This window comes from Labrus bergylta, chromosome 14 (assembly GCF_963930695.1).
Source record: "Labrus bergylta chromosome 14, fLabBer1.1, whole genome shotgun sequence".
NCBI lineage: Eukaryota > Metazoa > Chordata > Actinopteri > Labriformes > Labridae > Labrus > Labrus bergylta.
In genome coordinates, this window is record NC_089208.1 from 26,688,970 (window position 1) to 26,703,465 (window position 14,496).

Below are 14,496 nucleotides of genomic sequence, written 5' to 3' on the forward strand. Positions count from 1 at the left end.
TCCACTCCTCCTCCTTATCTTTCTCACCATCATCCTCCTCTCCTTACCAATTTCATTCATTTCCTCTCCTCTCCTCTCCTCTCCTCTCCCCTCTTCCCATCATTTTCAGATGCGAGGAGGCAAGTTGATGATCTCAAACACCAGGAAAAGTGATGCTGGCATGTATGTGTGTGTTGGAACCAACATGGTGGGAGAGAAAGACAGTGATCCCGCTGAACTGGTGGTGTTTGGTGAGTCAGATTTTACTGCATTTCATTCAATCACAATCAACATGAAGGTACTGTAGGGCCCCCAACATCACATGTTGTGATTAACTTCATTAAATGCGGGGCACTATTGGCCTAGCGGTTAGTACGTCCTTGAGAGCGGGCGGCCAGGGTTGGAATCCGACCTGTGGCACTTTTCCCCCATGGCCCCCCCCCCCCCCCCCTCTCTCTCTCTCTCTCCAAAAAAAACCCCAAAACACTTCATTTAATGCAATTTAGAGAAGCTCCTGCTGTGTTGACTACCTTTGTTTTTGTATTTCTTTCCAGCATTTTTTTGTCAAACAATTTTTTTTACCTTGAAGGAAAAAAGAAAAGTTATTATATATAAGAGTTATTTGTCTAAAATCGGCGAATTTGTTTTTTGAGCTAAACCTTTAAATCCCCAAAGTCCTAAAACAATAAAAAAACAAATCTTAGCAGCACAATCCATGTCCTGCATGAGAGTTTCATGTTTTTATTACATGGACTCTGGTTGCTTTGAAGACAGAGATGTACAACATTAGCTAACAGCTGTATCTAGTTATAAAGATCTGACCTTAACACATGAAGATCCCTTTGTTTAAGCACCCATTCTGTAATGTTGTGTTATCCTGTCAGAGGCTTGAGCGAGCTCTTTTAGTGGGAGTACATTGATCACATCCATGTACCCTGAAAGGTCGCGGTGCAGCCATTACAGCCCCTCTATGTCTGCAAGCTGAAACGATCTACTGGGTCAACATTTCCCTCTCAGCTCTGGTTAAAAAAAACAGCATTCCCTTTAACTAATCATGAGGAGTGAGTTACCTTGATTAGAGATCTGCTGTGGTTGTTAGTATCCTCTGATTCCTGCCTGTCTATATTCTCTTGTGCTGCACGTTCTCTCCTCTGCTCATGCTGTAGCAGAAGACCAATGTTTCCTTTCAGATGACCTTTCTTTGCTTTGCTCTCTGACCTCTCTGCTCCTTCCTTCTCCGTGACTCTTTGTTTTTTTCCCCCTCCCAGCAGAGCAGCTCTATAAACACTCTCAAAGTGTGTATTGATCCCAGGAAACAGATTTTTATTTTTAAATTGATATTTTGGTTTCAGACCCTCACCGTATTGCAGAAGCTGCTCCCTCCCTCTGCAGTTTGTGCTGCAACAGTAAACCTTAACCTAGCAGTCTAACAGCTAATTTATCAATGCATGGGCTCCTGAGAATGCATGGCCTGACACTTTCTATTAAAATTGATATCGCTACCGTCTGTGAAATTTCCAAGATAATAGCCAGTGCACATCTGCACTCATTTCCCCGGTTATCAACAACAACAAAAAAAAGATCATGATATTAATAAGAGCTTACAATGCATATTTATCTCCCTGCACATATGTCCCTGGTGTATTGATTCTACAATACGTATGACTTACTCATCTATATTAGGCGTATAAGCACATCAGTATGATGCAAAGCTTCCTTTTCTTTAGTTATTCTTAGTCTTATTTCACATCCTCCAACACAACCTCCTCACAACCTCCTCACAACCTCCTTGAATACTCCTGGTGCTATTTTAAATTTTAATCTTCTAATTCTAATAATATGTCGTTAAAAAAATGCAGCATCAGTTTCTGAGTGTGATTTTTAGGTGTTGATTGTGCACTATTTTTTCTTGTCTTGGTAGAGGCTCTGATTAAATATAAAGACTCAAACTGAGCTCTGGTGCAACACATCTTTTCTGCAAAGTCTTCCACAGCATGCTTTACCCCTCCAACCCTTCACCTCTCGCTCCTCTTCTGCTCCATTACTCCCTTCTTTGCCTCTTTTCACTCATTATTCCCAAACTCCCTGCATCATTATTTCAAGATTTACAAACATTATTGGAGATAAAAAATAAAAAAAAGTTAGTCATTAGATTGAATTATTTGTCCCAGGATATCCCAACCAACTGCACTCTCCTTGATCATGAAGAGCCGTCTTACATTTTGCTGCTGATTTGTGATGAAGTAGCATCACAAATCTATTTTATATATTGTAATAGCTTCTTATACTGTATTATTTAAGTTGTTGCTAGTTCTGCTTTATTTCCCTGTTAATTGTTTAGCACCAATACACCAAGTCAAATTCCTTGTATGTGTAAATGTACTTGGCAATAAAACCTGATTCTGATTCTGACAAGCATTTGAACCCTCTCTGCTTCCTGTCTGATTCCAGAGAGGCCGGTCTTCATCAAACAGCCGGTGAACCAGGTGGTGTTAGCAGACGACACGGTGGACTTCTTTTGTGAGGTGCACGGGGACCCAACTCCGACTGTCCGCTGGCGGAGAGATGAGGGAGAGCTGCCCCGTGGCAGGTAGGACAGAAAAACCACACCCATGTGCTGTGTGGAAGATCCGCCAAGTATACCAACAAAACATGTGCTTTGTGCAATAGTTACTTTTTTACTTAGCAATATAAACTACATTTCTGATAACAAGCAACCCAATTTTCTGCATCTTTACCTCATCCAACAAGGTTTTAATAAACACTCAGTCAAGAGAGATGAGAAAGAGCTACTGACATGAACATGTTCTGAAAGTGGACATGTTCCCACTGTTTTGAATTAATGGAAAAATTGACAGAAATAAACATCTCCTGTGGAGACATAATAATTGCTTTTGTCATGTACAACAACAAATCAGTTATCTTCTTCTCATATAATACATGCTGTTAAGTGACAACACAGTTATTTCAGGAGCCAGATTTATGCCAGCTATGGTACGGCAGGTTGTGTTATTAAGATGGACATACAGACGTTATGTGAATAATAGGCAACGTTTTGGTGCAAATGTCCTGTTGCGGAAGTTATTCATTGTCTGATGTCATTTCTTCTTGTGTTATTTTATTCTTTGTTTAAGAACTTCACATAGTGGTCACATAGTACGCAAAATATACTTTACAATGTTTTTTCTAACACTAGTATGAGTCTCTAGTCTGTCTTTAGACCCCCCAATTATGAGAAACGTCCATCCTCTCCATCTTTTATCCGCTACAGTTCTTTTGAAAATGAGTGCTTAGGCAGGCTGTTTGAAGATTTTCCCCTTGTGACATCACAAAGGGCAGTAGCCCCTCCCCCAGGTGGGTGACACTCCCTCAGCTAGGTGTTTGTTCTGCCCTCTGAGTCTGCCTTCTCACCGTAAATAATAGGACATGGCGCGAGAAAGCACCGAGTACACCCAAGCCCTTCAAGAGAGGGGGCGTGGTCAGACACAGCTCATTTACATATTTAAAGGTACAGACACAGAAACAGCCTGTTCTGATCAGGGCTGAAATAGAGGGGTTTATAGACATGATAAAATACAGAATCAGAGTGGATTTAGAACAAGAAACTTCACACACGTTTTATGGGACCTCTGAGACTTGTTTAAACTTTTTGAAGAGGAGGAGGATATGTGACCTTTAAAGCTTTACTTATGCAGCTCAATGATAGAATAGATTTTGTATTTTTGGGGGACATTCCTGTTAGAAGGAAACAAATAAAACAATAAACAGCTGTCAAATGTGTTACTTGACTTTTTTCAGATTGTTTGTGCACTTCCTCAGCTGACAGTTAGAATATCTGACTACAGTGATGAAGCTATTGCGGGCTAAATCTGTGCTGCTGTGAGAAAAAAAACAATGACTTTCTCCCACTCCCCTTCTAACACTTTGTGATTGGATTGGATGAAACTTTTAATGACACCCCCAGGGAAATCAGGAAAAATGCTCCCTTGTTGTCAGCTGGATTCAGATCCACACTGATCTTATGTTCCTGTTTCTGTCTCCTCGAGCATTTCTCTTCTTGTGCAGAATATGAGCAGCTTTTCCCCAAAACATAAACACTTCCTTAATAAGCACATTATTGTCAAATCACACTTGTTTAGATGTTGACACCAATTTGAGATTAACCAGTCAATCGACAACTTCATAGTGTCACCTCTGTTATATCAACTTTTAGTTAGCAATAAAAAACACACTCCTAGCTCCACGTTCAGGGTCTTTTACAGATGACTGTGCTGTTTTTAGTCACACATGATACCATGTTAAAAGTGTTTTTTGTGTGTGTGTCTTGATGTCTTCTCAGATTTGAGATCCGCAGTGACAACAGCCTGCGTCTGACCCAGGTGAGAGGTGAAGATGAGGGCACTTACACCTGCGTGTCAGAGAACAGCGTGGGCAAAGCCGAGGCGTCGGGGACCCTGCAAGTGCATGGTAAGACACAGGCTACTCTGACTCACTCACTACACACACACACACACACACACACACACACACACACACACACACACACACACACACACACACACACACAGGAGGCAGACCCCATGCATTAAAATTTCAAGTAAAATGCCAAATACAGTGTTGCGTTCAGGTACTTCAAAAACTAGCTACAGATTCTGACAGGACCAGCTTGTTGCACACGGTCATTAAAATGATTTACTCATAACATAAATAACAAATAAAAGCCTTCTTACAGAATAATTATTAAAGTATGAAGTGGTGAATTTACTATGAACGGATTGCTGCCATAAATAGCATCAAAACTGAGCATCATTTTCTCTCACTATCTGCTCCTTCTCAAGATCTAATTCACTAAGCATATTGTCCAAATGATATTCAAGCACAAACACGCCCATAAAGTTGTCCAGATCCATGCACTTTACTTTTGTTTTGCAACAGACCGTGGAGAGACTCTGCACGGAGCTGCACCGTCATGTTGATGTAGCTCAATGTCTTTTTGGAGCTTACTAAGAGGCCAGACTCAAAAAAAAAATGCGATATGAGTTTCACAGTTTGAAACAAAGCTTCCTCCTTGGATGGAACAAGCGAGAATCCAGATTGTCTCCACACATGAGGATGAAGTGTGGAGCTGCTAACGGCCATAGACTAGTTGTGCATCACTTCCCTTATAAATAATGCGGCGTTGTTATCGCTAACTCTCAGAAGACAAGTCATTTTTCTGCTCTAACTGCAGCAGTGTTTGTGAATTAGGCCATTTTTGCAATGACTATGAGTTGCTTAGAGGGGCTATTTGCCCCCCAAATGAAAGCATAGCTCGATCGTTTAAATATTTGCAAACAGAACAGGAGCACAGAGACAGAGTTTGCTCTGCAGCACAGTGAGGGTAGCGTTTAACCCTTTGTGTGTGTTTTATGAATTAGACCTTTTCTTTTGAGAGTTTTGCACAAGTTTAGCAGGTGCAAAAGTCACACAATCCTTTTGTGACTCAGGCCCTTTGTGTGAATAATGTGAACATCAAAAAGGTGCCACAGTGAACCAGTATTTTCACCAATTTCCAGTTGGCGAAGAAAGTTAGGAAAATTAATTATTTTCTAATTCCAACTACAGTAGAGGCAGTTCTGCATAACATTTAACACTGAATACATGAGTAAATGATTGGCACAGATGGGACACTTTAGCTGCGATGCATCACAACACGTCTCACTCACCAGTTTGCTCTCATGTCTTTCCTTTGATTCATTTAATATTGTGGCTTTGCAGATAATTTGAGCTATTTGTTTCTTTTAAAAGAAAAATTTCAATGTTATCATCATTGTCCAGAAGTTGTATGCAGGGAGATATTTTTCCATAAGAAGTAAAATAGAAAGTAAAATAGAAAGTAAATAGAATGGCAGACACTGAAGCTGTTCACTGAAACTGTAAGCGGAAAAGTGAAAAATGGATTTTAAGTTGCTTTCAAGCCTCGGCTCGTCATTCCTTTGGGGAGAGAGAGAGAGAGAGAGAGAGAGAGAGAGAGAGAGAGAGAGAGAGAGAGAGAGAGAGAGAGAGAAGATCAAAAAGCTTTGAAATCTGTCATTTGTGATGATAAAAGGGAATATTTAGAGTTTGACTTTGGAAAAGTTGATTTTGTGAGCGGGCCCTCCAGTCTGACACTTCTGACATCTGTCAACACACATGTGCTTGCTCGCTCGCTCTCTGTAACCATGCACACGCTAACGATGACAAATACACAGAGGCTGATACAACAGAAAACACTCACACATACCCACTCACACATGCATTCATGCTCTTCACTTGTTGCGGCAAAATGAAGCAGTCATTCCCAGCGGTATGCGTGACGTCAAATGGAGATTGATAGGCGTATGCAGCTGCTGTATTACAGATAATAGGAAACCTTCACACACACACACACACACACACACGCACACACACAAACTGTATCATACAAAACCACAGATCAATCAGAACACAACCTCTTACATTCACCTGCATGTCAGCGTTCAGTTCATCGATACTCCTCTGCCTTCCTTTGGGATCACTCCATTTAAACAGCAAACTGAAATTGAACTGAAATTGACTTCTAGTTAATTTAAAACAGACCTGAGTGGTTCAGAGGATCCAAAGTGTCTCTTCATCTTCGTTCAAAATGTTTCATCCAATATCATCATGCCCGCGTCATCTCATCTTCATTCATTGTTTATTTGTCCTCTCTTCTTTTCCATTCCCCTCCGCATCACTCCATCACAGTCGGCCCATCCAGTAAGTATCCCATTTCATCCCATTTTTGCATGCATGTAAGAGTGAGTGTGTGTGTGTGTGTGTGTGTGTGTGTGTGTGTGTGTGTGTGAGTGAGTGTGTGTGTGTGTGTGTGTGTGTGTGTGTGACATCTTTTCTGACTTTTGATAGTTTGCTACAATAAACCCTGTAATGTAAGACGCACAGCTACATACTGGAGATTCACTTTTTTCTCGATTACTGTATTTAATGTCATATCATGTTTCCAGTCAACGTGTGGTGACGTGATAGTGTTTCCAATTTCTCATTTTTAAAGACACCTGACATCATTGAACTCTGTGAGGGTTCAGTGTTTCGGTATTGGGGAGGTGAGTCAGACACTTCCTGGCTTCAAGATCGCCATGTTGGAGGCAAAAAAAACAAAACAATAAAATGTTTTTTTTTCTTCAGTTAGGAACAGAGAATAATCAATTAGGATTTAAGTACCTCTGGAGTCACTGGGAAAAGGAAGCTTTTGATTTTCCGGTCGTGCTTCAGCACACCGAGGCCGAGCTTCATTACTGCAAAGAAAAAGCTCCCATCAATAACAGGGGGACAAACACTCCTGAATGCATAAAACATGTAATGAGAAAGAACTACAGGCGATAAAACCCTAAACATCCTAAACACTGTAAAATGAATGTGTGCTGCAGTCAAACATAAATCAAGCATGCTCTGACTACTTAATCTCTGCTAAATCTGAGCCTCTGTACTTGTATATTAATAGTTAATTAACAGGGTTTCCTCTTCACTTCAGCAGGGGGAAACAGGCAAACGTCTGTCAGCTACTTTAAGTGCTTCTTCTTGTGTTTGTGGTGGAAGTGAGAATTACCAAATCAAAACAAGTAGACACAGTGAGCTACAGTGTGTGAGCTTTCATCCACACTCGAGGAAGACAAACATGTAATTTAGGGAAAAAGAGTTGCAATTTCTCATGAGTTTTTTTAGACTCTGTCTTTTTCAAATGTCACAACAACAGAAATGAAAAAAAGGCAGAAGAGAAGAGAGTGTAAGTGATGGTTTCAGGAACAGTTTAGGTAAGACGTGAAAAATGATTTTTAAAAGCAGTGTGTGCTTGGAGAGTGTGTAGTATTTGTGTGTATATGTTGTTGACAAGTGCACAGGTGGAGAGGCTGTGGCTCAGTGGGTAGAGTGAGTCGTCGTCTCTCAACCTGAAGGTCGGGGGTTCGATCCCCAGCTCCCTCAGCCACATGTCCCTTAACCATCCTGATGCTTCACCAGAGGTGTATACATGTGTATGAATGGGATTAGCTAACACTGATGGTCACTTTACATTGGAACCTCTGCTATCAGTGTGTGAATGTGTAGGTGTGACCTGCAGTGTAAAAGAGCTTTGAGTAGTCAGAAGACTAGAAAAGAAATATACAAGCTCAAGTCCATTTACCTTTTTTTTTCTTTTTTAAAGATTTATTTTGGGGCATTTTGTGCCTTTTATTAGAGAGATAGGACAGTAGACAGAGTCTGAAATCAGGGAGGGAGAGAGTAGGGAATGACATGCGGGAAAGGAGCCACAGGTCGGATTCGAACCCGGGCTGCCTGCCTGGAGGACCGCAGCCTCCACACATGGGGCGCTGCGCTCTAACCACTGTGCCACCACGCAGCGCCCCAGTCCAGTTATCATTTAACATAAAACTGAGGACTATAGATCTTGGGCTCAGAAATCACCGAAACTCAAAGTCAAAAGAGTCATCACACCATGACCATGATCTCATTCAGATATTTAATACAATATTTTAAATGTCATATTGTTAAAAAGTTCAGAGAAAAAAAAGTCACCTTATGTATATCAGAATGTGATCACTATTGTCTATCTATGTTACAACTTGTGAGTTATTAATTAATGATTACATTGGACACAAAGTAACGTCTAAATAACATAAATTATAACATAAATTATCCTTAGTATACAATGTTAACAAAAAACAACTTTTAACTGGAGGAAATTAAGTATCAATTTACGGTTTATTAATGATGGTTATTATAGCGTGTTGACAAAAACTCTTCTTCAGAGCTTTTTCTTTTGTTTTTCTTTTCTTTTTTATTTGTATTGGGGATAAGGTGAACAAAATGAAACAAGAATATATCAACATGACAACTAAAGCGAGAACAAATAAACAAAGACAAAAAAAATGAAAATAAAAATAAATAAAACAGACAAAATATATACAAATAGCAAAACATAAGCAAAGATACAGAGCAACAATACAGACAAAAGTGTCTGTAGAGCTTTTTCTTTTTAAACCTTTTTGTTTAAAATAGTAGTGTGGACTTTAACATCAGACATGCAAAGTCCAGTGAATAATCTGGGGCAAGCGAGAGCTCTCCCAGTGGGGGTTGGGGGGTAGGGGGGGGTTGTGGGGGTCACTGCTGTAGGCTGTGTAGTTGTAGTGTATCTGCAGAGAGGAGACAGGATGACCGTCCTTCTGATTTTATGCTGTTACATTTCCCCTTCAGCAGGGACTGACTTCTTTGTCCCCGCCTGAGGCTTCTTCAATATCGTAAAGGCAAAGAAAGAATGCCTCTTATTACTTATCTCCCCCCCGTCTATTTAAATCTCTGCCAATTCAGAAAAAGGATGTTGGATAAGTAGGAGTGAGTCCTGGGCAGAGGGGTCCCATCTCCAAATTAAATAAAGGCATGGATAAGTTATGATCCAGCTGTGAAAAATAATGCACAGGAAACCATCATCAATCGTCCTTAAGAAGCAAACGGTGACTAAAAGAAAGTTTGAGAAAGAGAGGTGGGGATACCAGACTGCAGCAGCATGAGAGTGTGTTTACTCGAGTGAATGTTTGTGAAACTCGCTGTCTGCATCAGCGTGGGACTGTGACAGCTGCCTGTCAGATCGAGGCCCCTCAGGACCCCCTGCCAGGAGTGCGTGTGTGGGTGTGTGTGTATTTGTGTCCCCCCCCCCCCCCCCCGTGTGTGATAGCTTCAGTATGTTGGAGCAAATCACTTGTCAAGTGCAGATGGGGGAGTGGAGGATGTAAGATGCTTTGCTTTTTAAGCACTTTGTCTACTTTGGGTGTGTGACTGAAAAACATGCTGTTTGCATACAGCAGCAGAGGAACAGGGAGCACAGCATGTGGTGAGGGGCTGAGACAGTAGAGACAGTAGTCTACTTTAGTTAGTGTTTATGAGCGTCTTGGACTGATCGAGTTCCCTCCCAATTCAAGCTCGGATCAGAAACAGAAGTATAAAGTGGATATGGGACGACTGCTGAACCATAGATGACCTGCGTTACTAACATCTGGCAACATGGTTTGCTTTAAGTCAGGGGAGAGGAAGTTAAAAGTCCACAACTTATCCAGGGATCGGTGTTCTGAAAATTTTGTCCAGATCTCCATTTTCCTGCTACCAGATGAAATATACAACTCTTCATCAGACTACTAAAAAACGTGCACCACCCCCATTACAACACCTATCTTTCCATCCTTGCACGTAGGGGGCGCACTACTTCTTGCATTAGCTTTGAAACCAAGCAGCAACCTCCATTCTTGAAAACTGAAGCCAGTGCAAAAGTGCAAAAGACTGGAAGTCCCATCAACACCCATATTAAAAATGTCCATTTTGACAGCAGAAATCACATGTTTACAGCCCGGTGCTTAAAATGGTTTTGGTCTTTCTTTATTGCTAACGATGTACTTTGGGGTGGTCCAATTTATTTTTATTAAACCCCGAAGTGATTCATACATTTGCATGAAAGGATGATTCATAATCTGGCCAAATTACTTTTCATTATGAAAACAGATTCCATCCTGGGCTGGGACAAGACAAATATCCTAGTATTTTTTATTTTTTTAAATGGGGCAAGGAATCGAAGATGAGTTTTGGCACAAAATAGCATCACAATTGAAACTCATTTGTCTTTCCCAATCTTGATATCCATTAACTAAAGTCTGATGAAAATCTTTCCTCTTTGAGAAACGTCCAATATCTTGGAGCTTCAAGTGCATTCAGATAACTAGTACATATGATATCCGTCCAAGACTTCCTCTTCTGTCTAATGGGCGTTTACAATCAGACTGGAAAACGACATCTTAATCTGGATTCATATCTACCTGTTCCCTCATATCTTTTTATAGAGCTGATTGATTCTCAGGTGATAGACGATTGGTCCCAGGATTTAATATTCACCAATGAACTCCTCTAGTGTTTCTCTCCATATGGACCCTTTTCCTGTTTCAAACCAAAGCTTGCTCTAACACAAGTGATCAATGCAGCTCTGACCTCCTCAAACAGAAGCAGTATGATTCTAATAAAACTAATCGTGTTCTGTGCAGACAGATTCCACCTTCGTATGCCGATAACCGTTTGAAAAGATGATCTCTAAAAAAGCATAGCAAAGCTTTCTCTGCCTGACCCACTGCAGACAACAAGCTAATGCAAGCTAGTTTACATTGGACCACAATTTGCCTATCTGCCATAGAGCCCTATGGAGGAACAGAGATCATGCTTCCTTTGATTGCATTAAGTAATTCTTTTAACCTCACCGTTGAAGCCTTTACCTACTGGACCAATTCAGACATGAAGGACTGACCTTGTGACTTAACTTTGCATGAGAACATTTGATCCCCATCATCACTCAGAAAGACATTCTAAGAGTTTCAGGCACTTCTCACTCAGAGCAGACTTTGCTCCTTGAGTCTGACAGTTCTTATCGTGAACCCTGTGGAAATTTTCCCTCGCAGTCCTCGACTATTTCTGCCTCCCTCTTGGCATGTTAGCCTTGTTATGTGTTCTGCAGCAACCGCCAATATCCAGCGTATAAAAAGAAGTCTCCAGGCTCCTTTGAATTCCTGTCTCAAGAGTTTCATTCTTTATTTAGACGTTTCCCAATTTACCTTGCTGTCACCTCCCTGCAGTTATCAGTTTATGTGCCGTCATTTCTGCAGAACCTGGTTATAGACTTTATAAAACAGGGAAATTTAAGGTGCTACTGTGATTGCTAAAGATTTAACTGCACTTCAAAAAGCGCATATACCTTTGCGCCAAGTGGCAGCTCAGAATATTAAAACGGCTGTACGATGCGACATGCATTGTTCACTGATTTTTCTCATACTTGAGCTGCTCTTGTTTCCGTCCCATGTGAGGATGCTAATGTTCCTCCCTGCCCTAAATCTAAAGCTCAGTGTCGCGCCGAGTGCACCCATTATTGCTAATTATTTATTACAGCCTGAGGCAATGTGCCGACTTGCCTCCTCAAATCAAACATTGTTATTCTCCAGACGGGCTGTGTAGCGCGCCCAAAAACGGCATTTTAATAGCCTGAATATTCCGAGCGTCGTCGTATTTGGGTCAGAGTGATGTCGTTGTTACAGGCTCGACGGGGAAATGTTCAGGTGTTGACAAGTTTTTTTTGTCAATTTTCCTGCTTTGGCACCTTGTTCTGATGATGTGTCTTCTCTGCGGTGTGTTTGTCACAGCTGAATGTGCACAGGCACCGGAGATGCATTACATAAGCCGGGGGTCTATTACACCGCATTTCTTTGATATTTCAGGCCTTGCATCAGTTTCATCATGAAGCGCTGGAGTTATCTAGGAAGTAGAAGCCACTCTGTTTGTGACATCCTAACCTTGCAGGAGCTTTTTTTTTTGTGTGGCTTTGACCTTTAGGGTCAGTAGGGGTCAATATGGACATGATCCCTGTCCAGTTCACACACAGCCTCCTTAGCTGTGATTTCTCCTGAGGCTGACATATTGAGAGCCCCCCCCCCCCCCCCCTGCTGTGTGAGGAGGCCTCGAGATGGAAGCAGACATTAGGACAGCAAAAGGAAGCGTAAATCCCCAAGGCGGGGGGGATAAAATGTGTATGAAAGGCATGAAATTCAGTGTGCACGCTCATCTCAGGTGAGCGATAACAGCAAGCAACTCCCAAAGAGGAGGCCTACAGATTTGGTTAGACAGGGATTCTAAATCCAGACCTCGCGCGCAGACATTTCACATCAGAGAGAATTTCCGTTCTACTCCTTCATCTGCAGACCTGTTTCCCTGACAAACTTCTCTCGGTTTATCTTAAGCCCCCTTTCACAGACAAAATATGCACACCTTCAAATGTTCTGACATAACTTGGAGGAGCTGCAGGTGAAAAATGGAAAAAGTCCAAATCAGAAAGCCTAGACTTTAAACAGTGTTTAACTGCTTCAGCCCTCCTTGAATGAAGTCTGATTGAGCCAATATGTAAACAAACCAGTTAATAGTCTGAAACCAATCACAGCGAGTGAGTGGGTGTGTTGATGTGATTCACACCGACACACAGCTTTGTTCTTTTTCTACTCGCCCAAGTCTCCTGTTCATTTTTTTTTAGTCGTGTTTTTCTGCTGATGATAAAAAAAAAAAAGCATCCTTAATGGAAGAGTCCTCCGTCTCCTGCTCCTTAAGAAACCCCCAGCCTGCCTCATACGGAAACCTCCGGCTGTGTACATGTGTGAAAGGACAAGACCAGGCTGCAACCTCTGGTGCTGAGAAATGAAGCCAAAGCAAAAGTGCAAAAAAACTGCAGTTCCTTGAGTGTCCACTTGAGGCTGGCTGCAGAATCCAATGTTCAGAGCTGATTGTTAGAGGATTTTTTCAGATGAGAATATGTGAGCAGCTCAAGTCTTCTATCTTTCCTTCCCCTCGTTAAAACACTGAATCCATTTCTTACACTCTCAACACAAAGAAAGAGAAACTGCCTCCTCTGATTTAATTTGTGTCAGCAAACTTTTCTCAAACTGCCAATGGGTGAGGTCGAATTTAGGGCAGAGTTATGTTGTGTTTGAACTCAGTTACAGATGATCTGAAAAGAAAAGAACCAAGACTTAAAAAGGGAACATCCTTCCATCATTGTTGTTTCTGTTGTTATATTTCTACATTAGTCAGTAATCTAGCAAATTTGAAAAAAGGCAAATCATTGCATGCATACAGCAAGAAGGGCACCCTTACACAAACACCCACAGCCTGTAATGTATATCAATGTGTGTTGTACACGTTCAGAGCAGAGCAGAGAGAATATTTGCTTTCCAGATTCAGATTTCTTCGTGCAAATTGAATTGGCATTAAAGAACACATGGATAGTAACTCATCTCTTTGTTCTTCCACTGTGACTCTTTCAGTCGCTCTCTCTGCAGGGCTTTCCTGTTTCCATTCTTTAGGAAGGTTCTCCTCTCGTCTTTCTTTCTCTCTCTGTCTGTTTGTCTCGCTGCTAATTGAGACGGAGAATGAAAGAGGAGCTAGAGATCAGGTGGGAAGATGAGAAATCAATTAGGGCTGCTGGTGGAGGGCGTCATTATGCATTCAGACCCCCCTCTGTGGTGGGGGGAGGCCTGTCACCTGCTACAGAATCAATAGAAATCAAAGGAGTGTGTGTGTTTGTGTGTATGTGTGTAGAGTCACAAACACATCCCTCCTTCCTTCAATCTCAGTTCAAAGACTTGTGATTAGCCCAGGTGCCCGGGATCAGAAAGGTGACCCGCAAACCCTGAATGCAGCTTCCTGAGGGTTCAGCACTAAACACAGGAGATTGATTATCATGGCCTATAGCTTAATCAATAACCATCTATAGCAGGTTTTATCATTCAAAGCCAAATGATTCAAGGTCAAGAGCAGTCTTTTTCAAGGCTCCCATCCTGGCAGAAACAGTGCTCTGAAGAGCCAACCAGGGATTAAACCAATAGAAACCCTCGCTCAGTCTGAATACTTGTGTTCCTCGTGCATTAATGTGCACAGTGTTTCCCTTAAGGGAGA

At 41.5% G+C, this 14,496-nt stretch overlaps 1 protein-coding gene across 5 annotated transcripts in view; it reads left to right on the forward strand.

The window, feature by feature from the left end:
• robo3 (roundabout, axon guidance receptor, homolog 3 (Drosophila)) overlaps positions 1–14,496 on the forward strand; it is a 189,635-nt gene that overhangs the window by 134,047 nt on the left and 41,092 nt on the right. For 3 of the 5 annotated variants that reach the window (XM_029276509.2, XM_029276508.2, XM_065962836.1), the window contains exons 4-7: positions 110–230; positions 2,431–2,569; positions 4,319–4,446; positions 6,724–6,735. In XM_029276509.2, the coding sequence (XP_029132342.2) occupies positions 110–230; positions 2,431–2,569; positions 4,319–4,446; positions 6,724–6,735 (400 nt within the window). The remainder of the gene's footprint in view (positions 1–109; positions 231–2,430; positions 2,570–4,318; positions 4,447–6,723; positions 6,736–14,496) is intronic. The other 2 variants (XM_065962837.1, XM_065962835.1) reach the window with 1 other exon arrangement.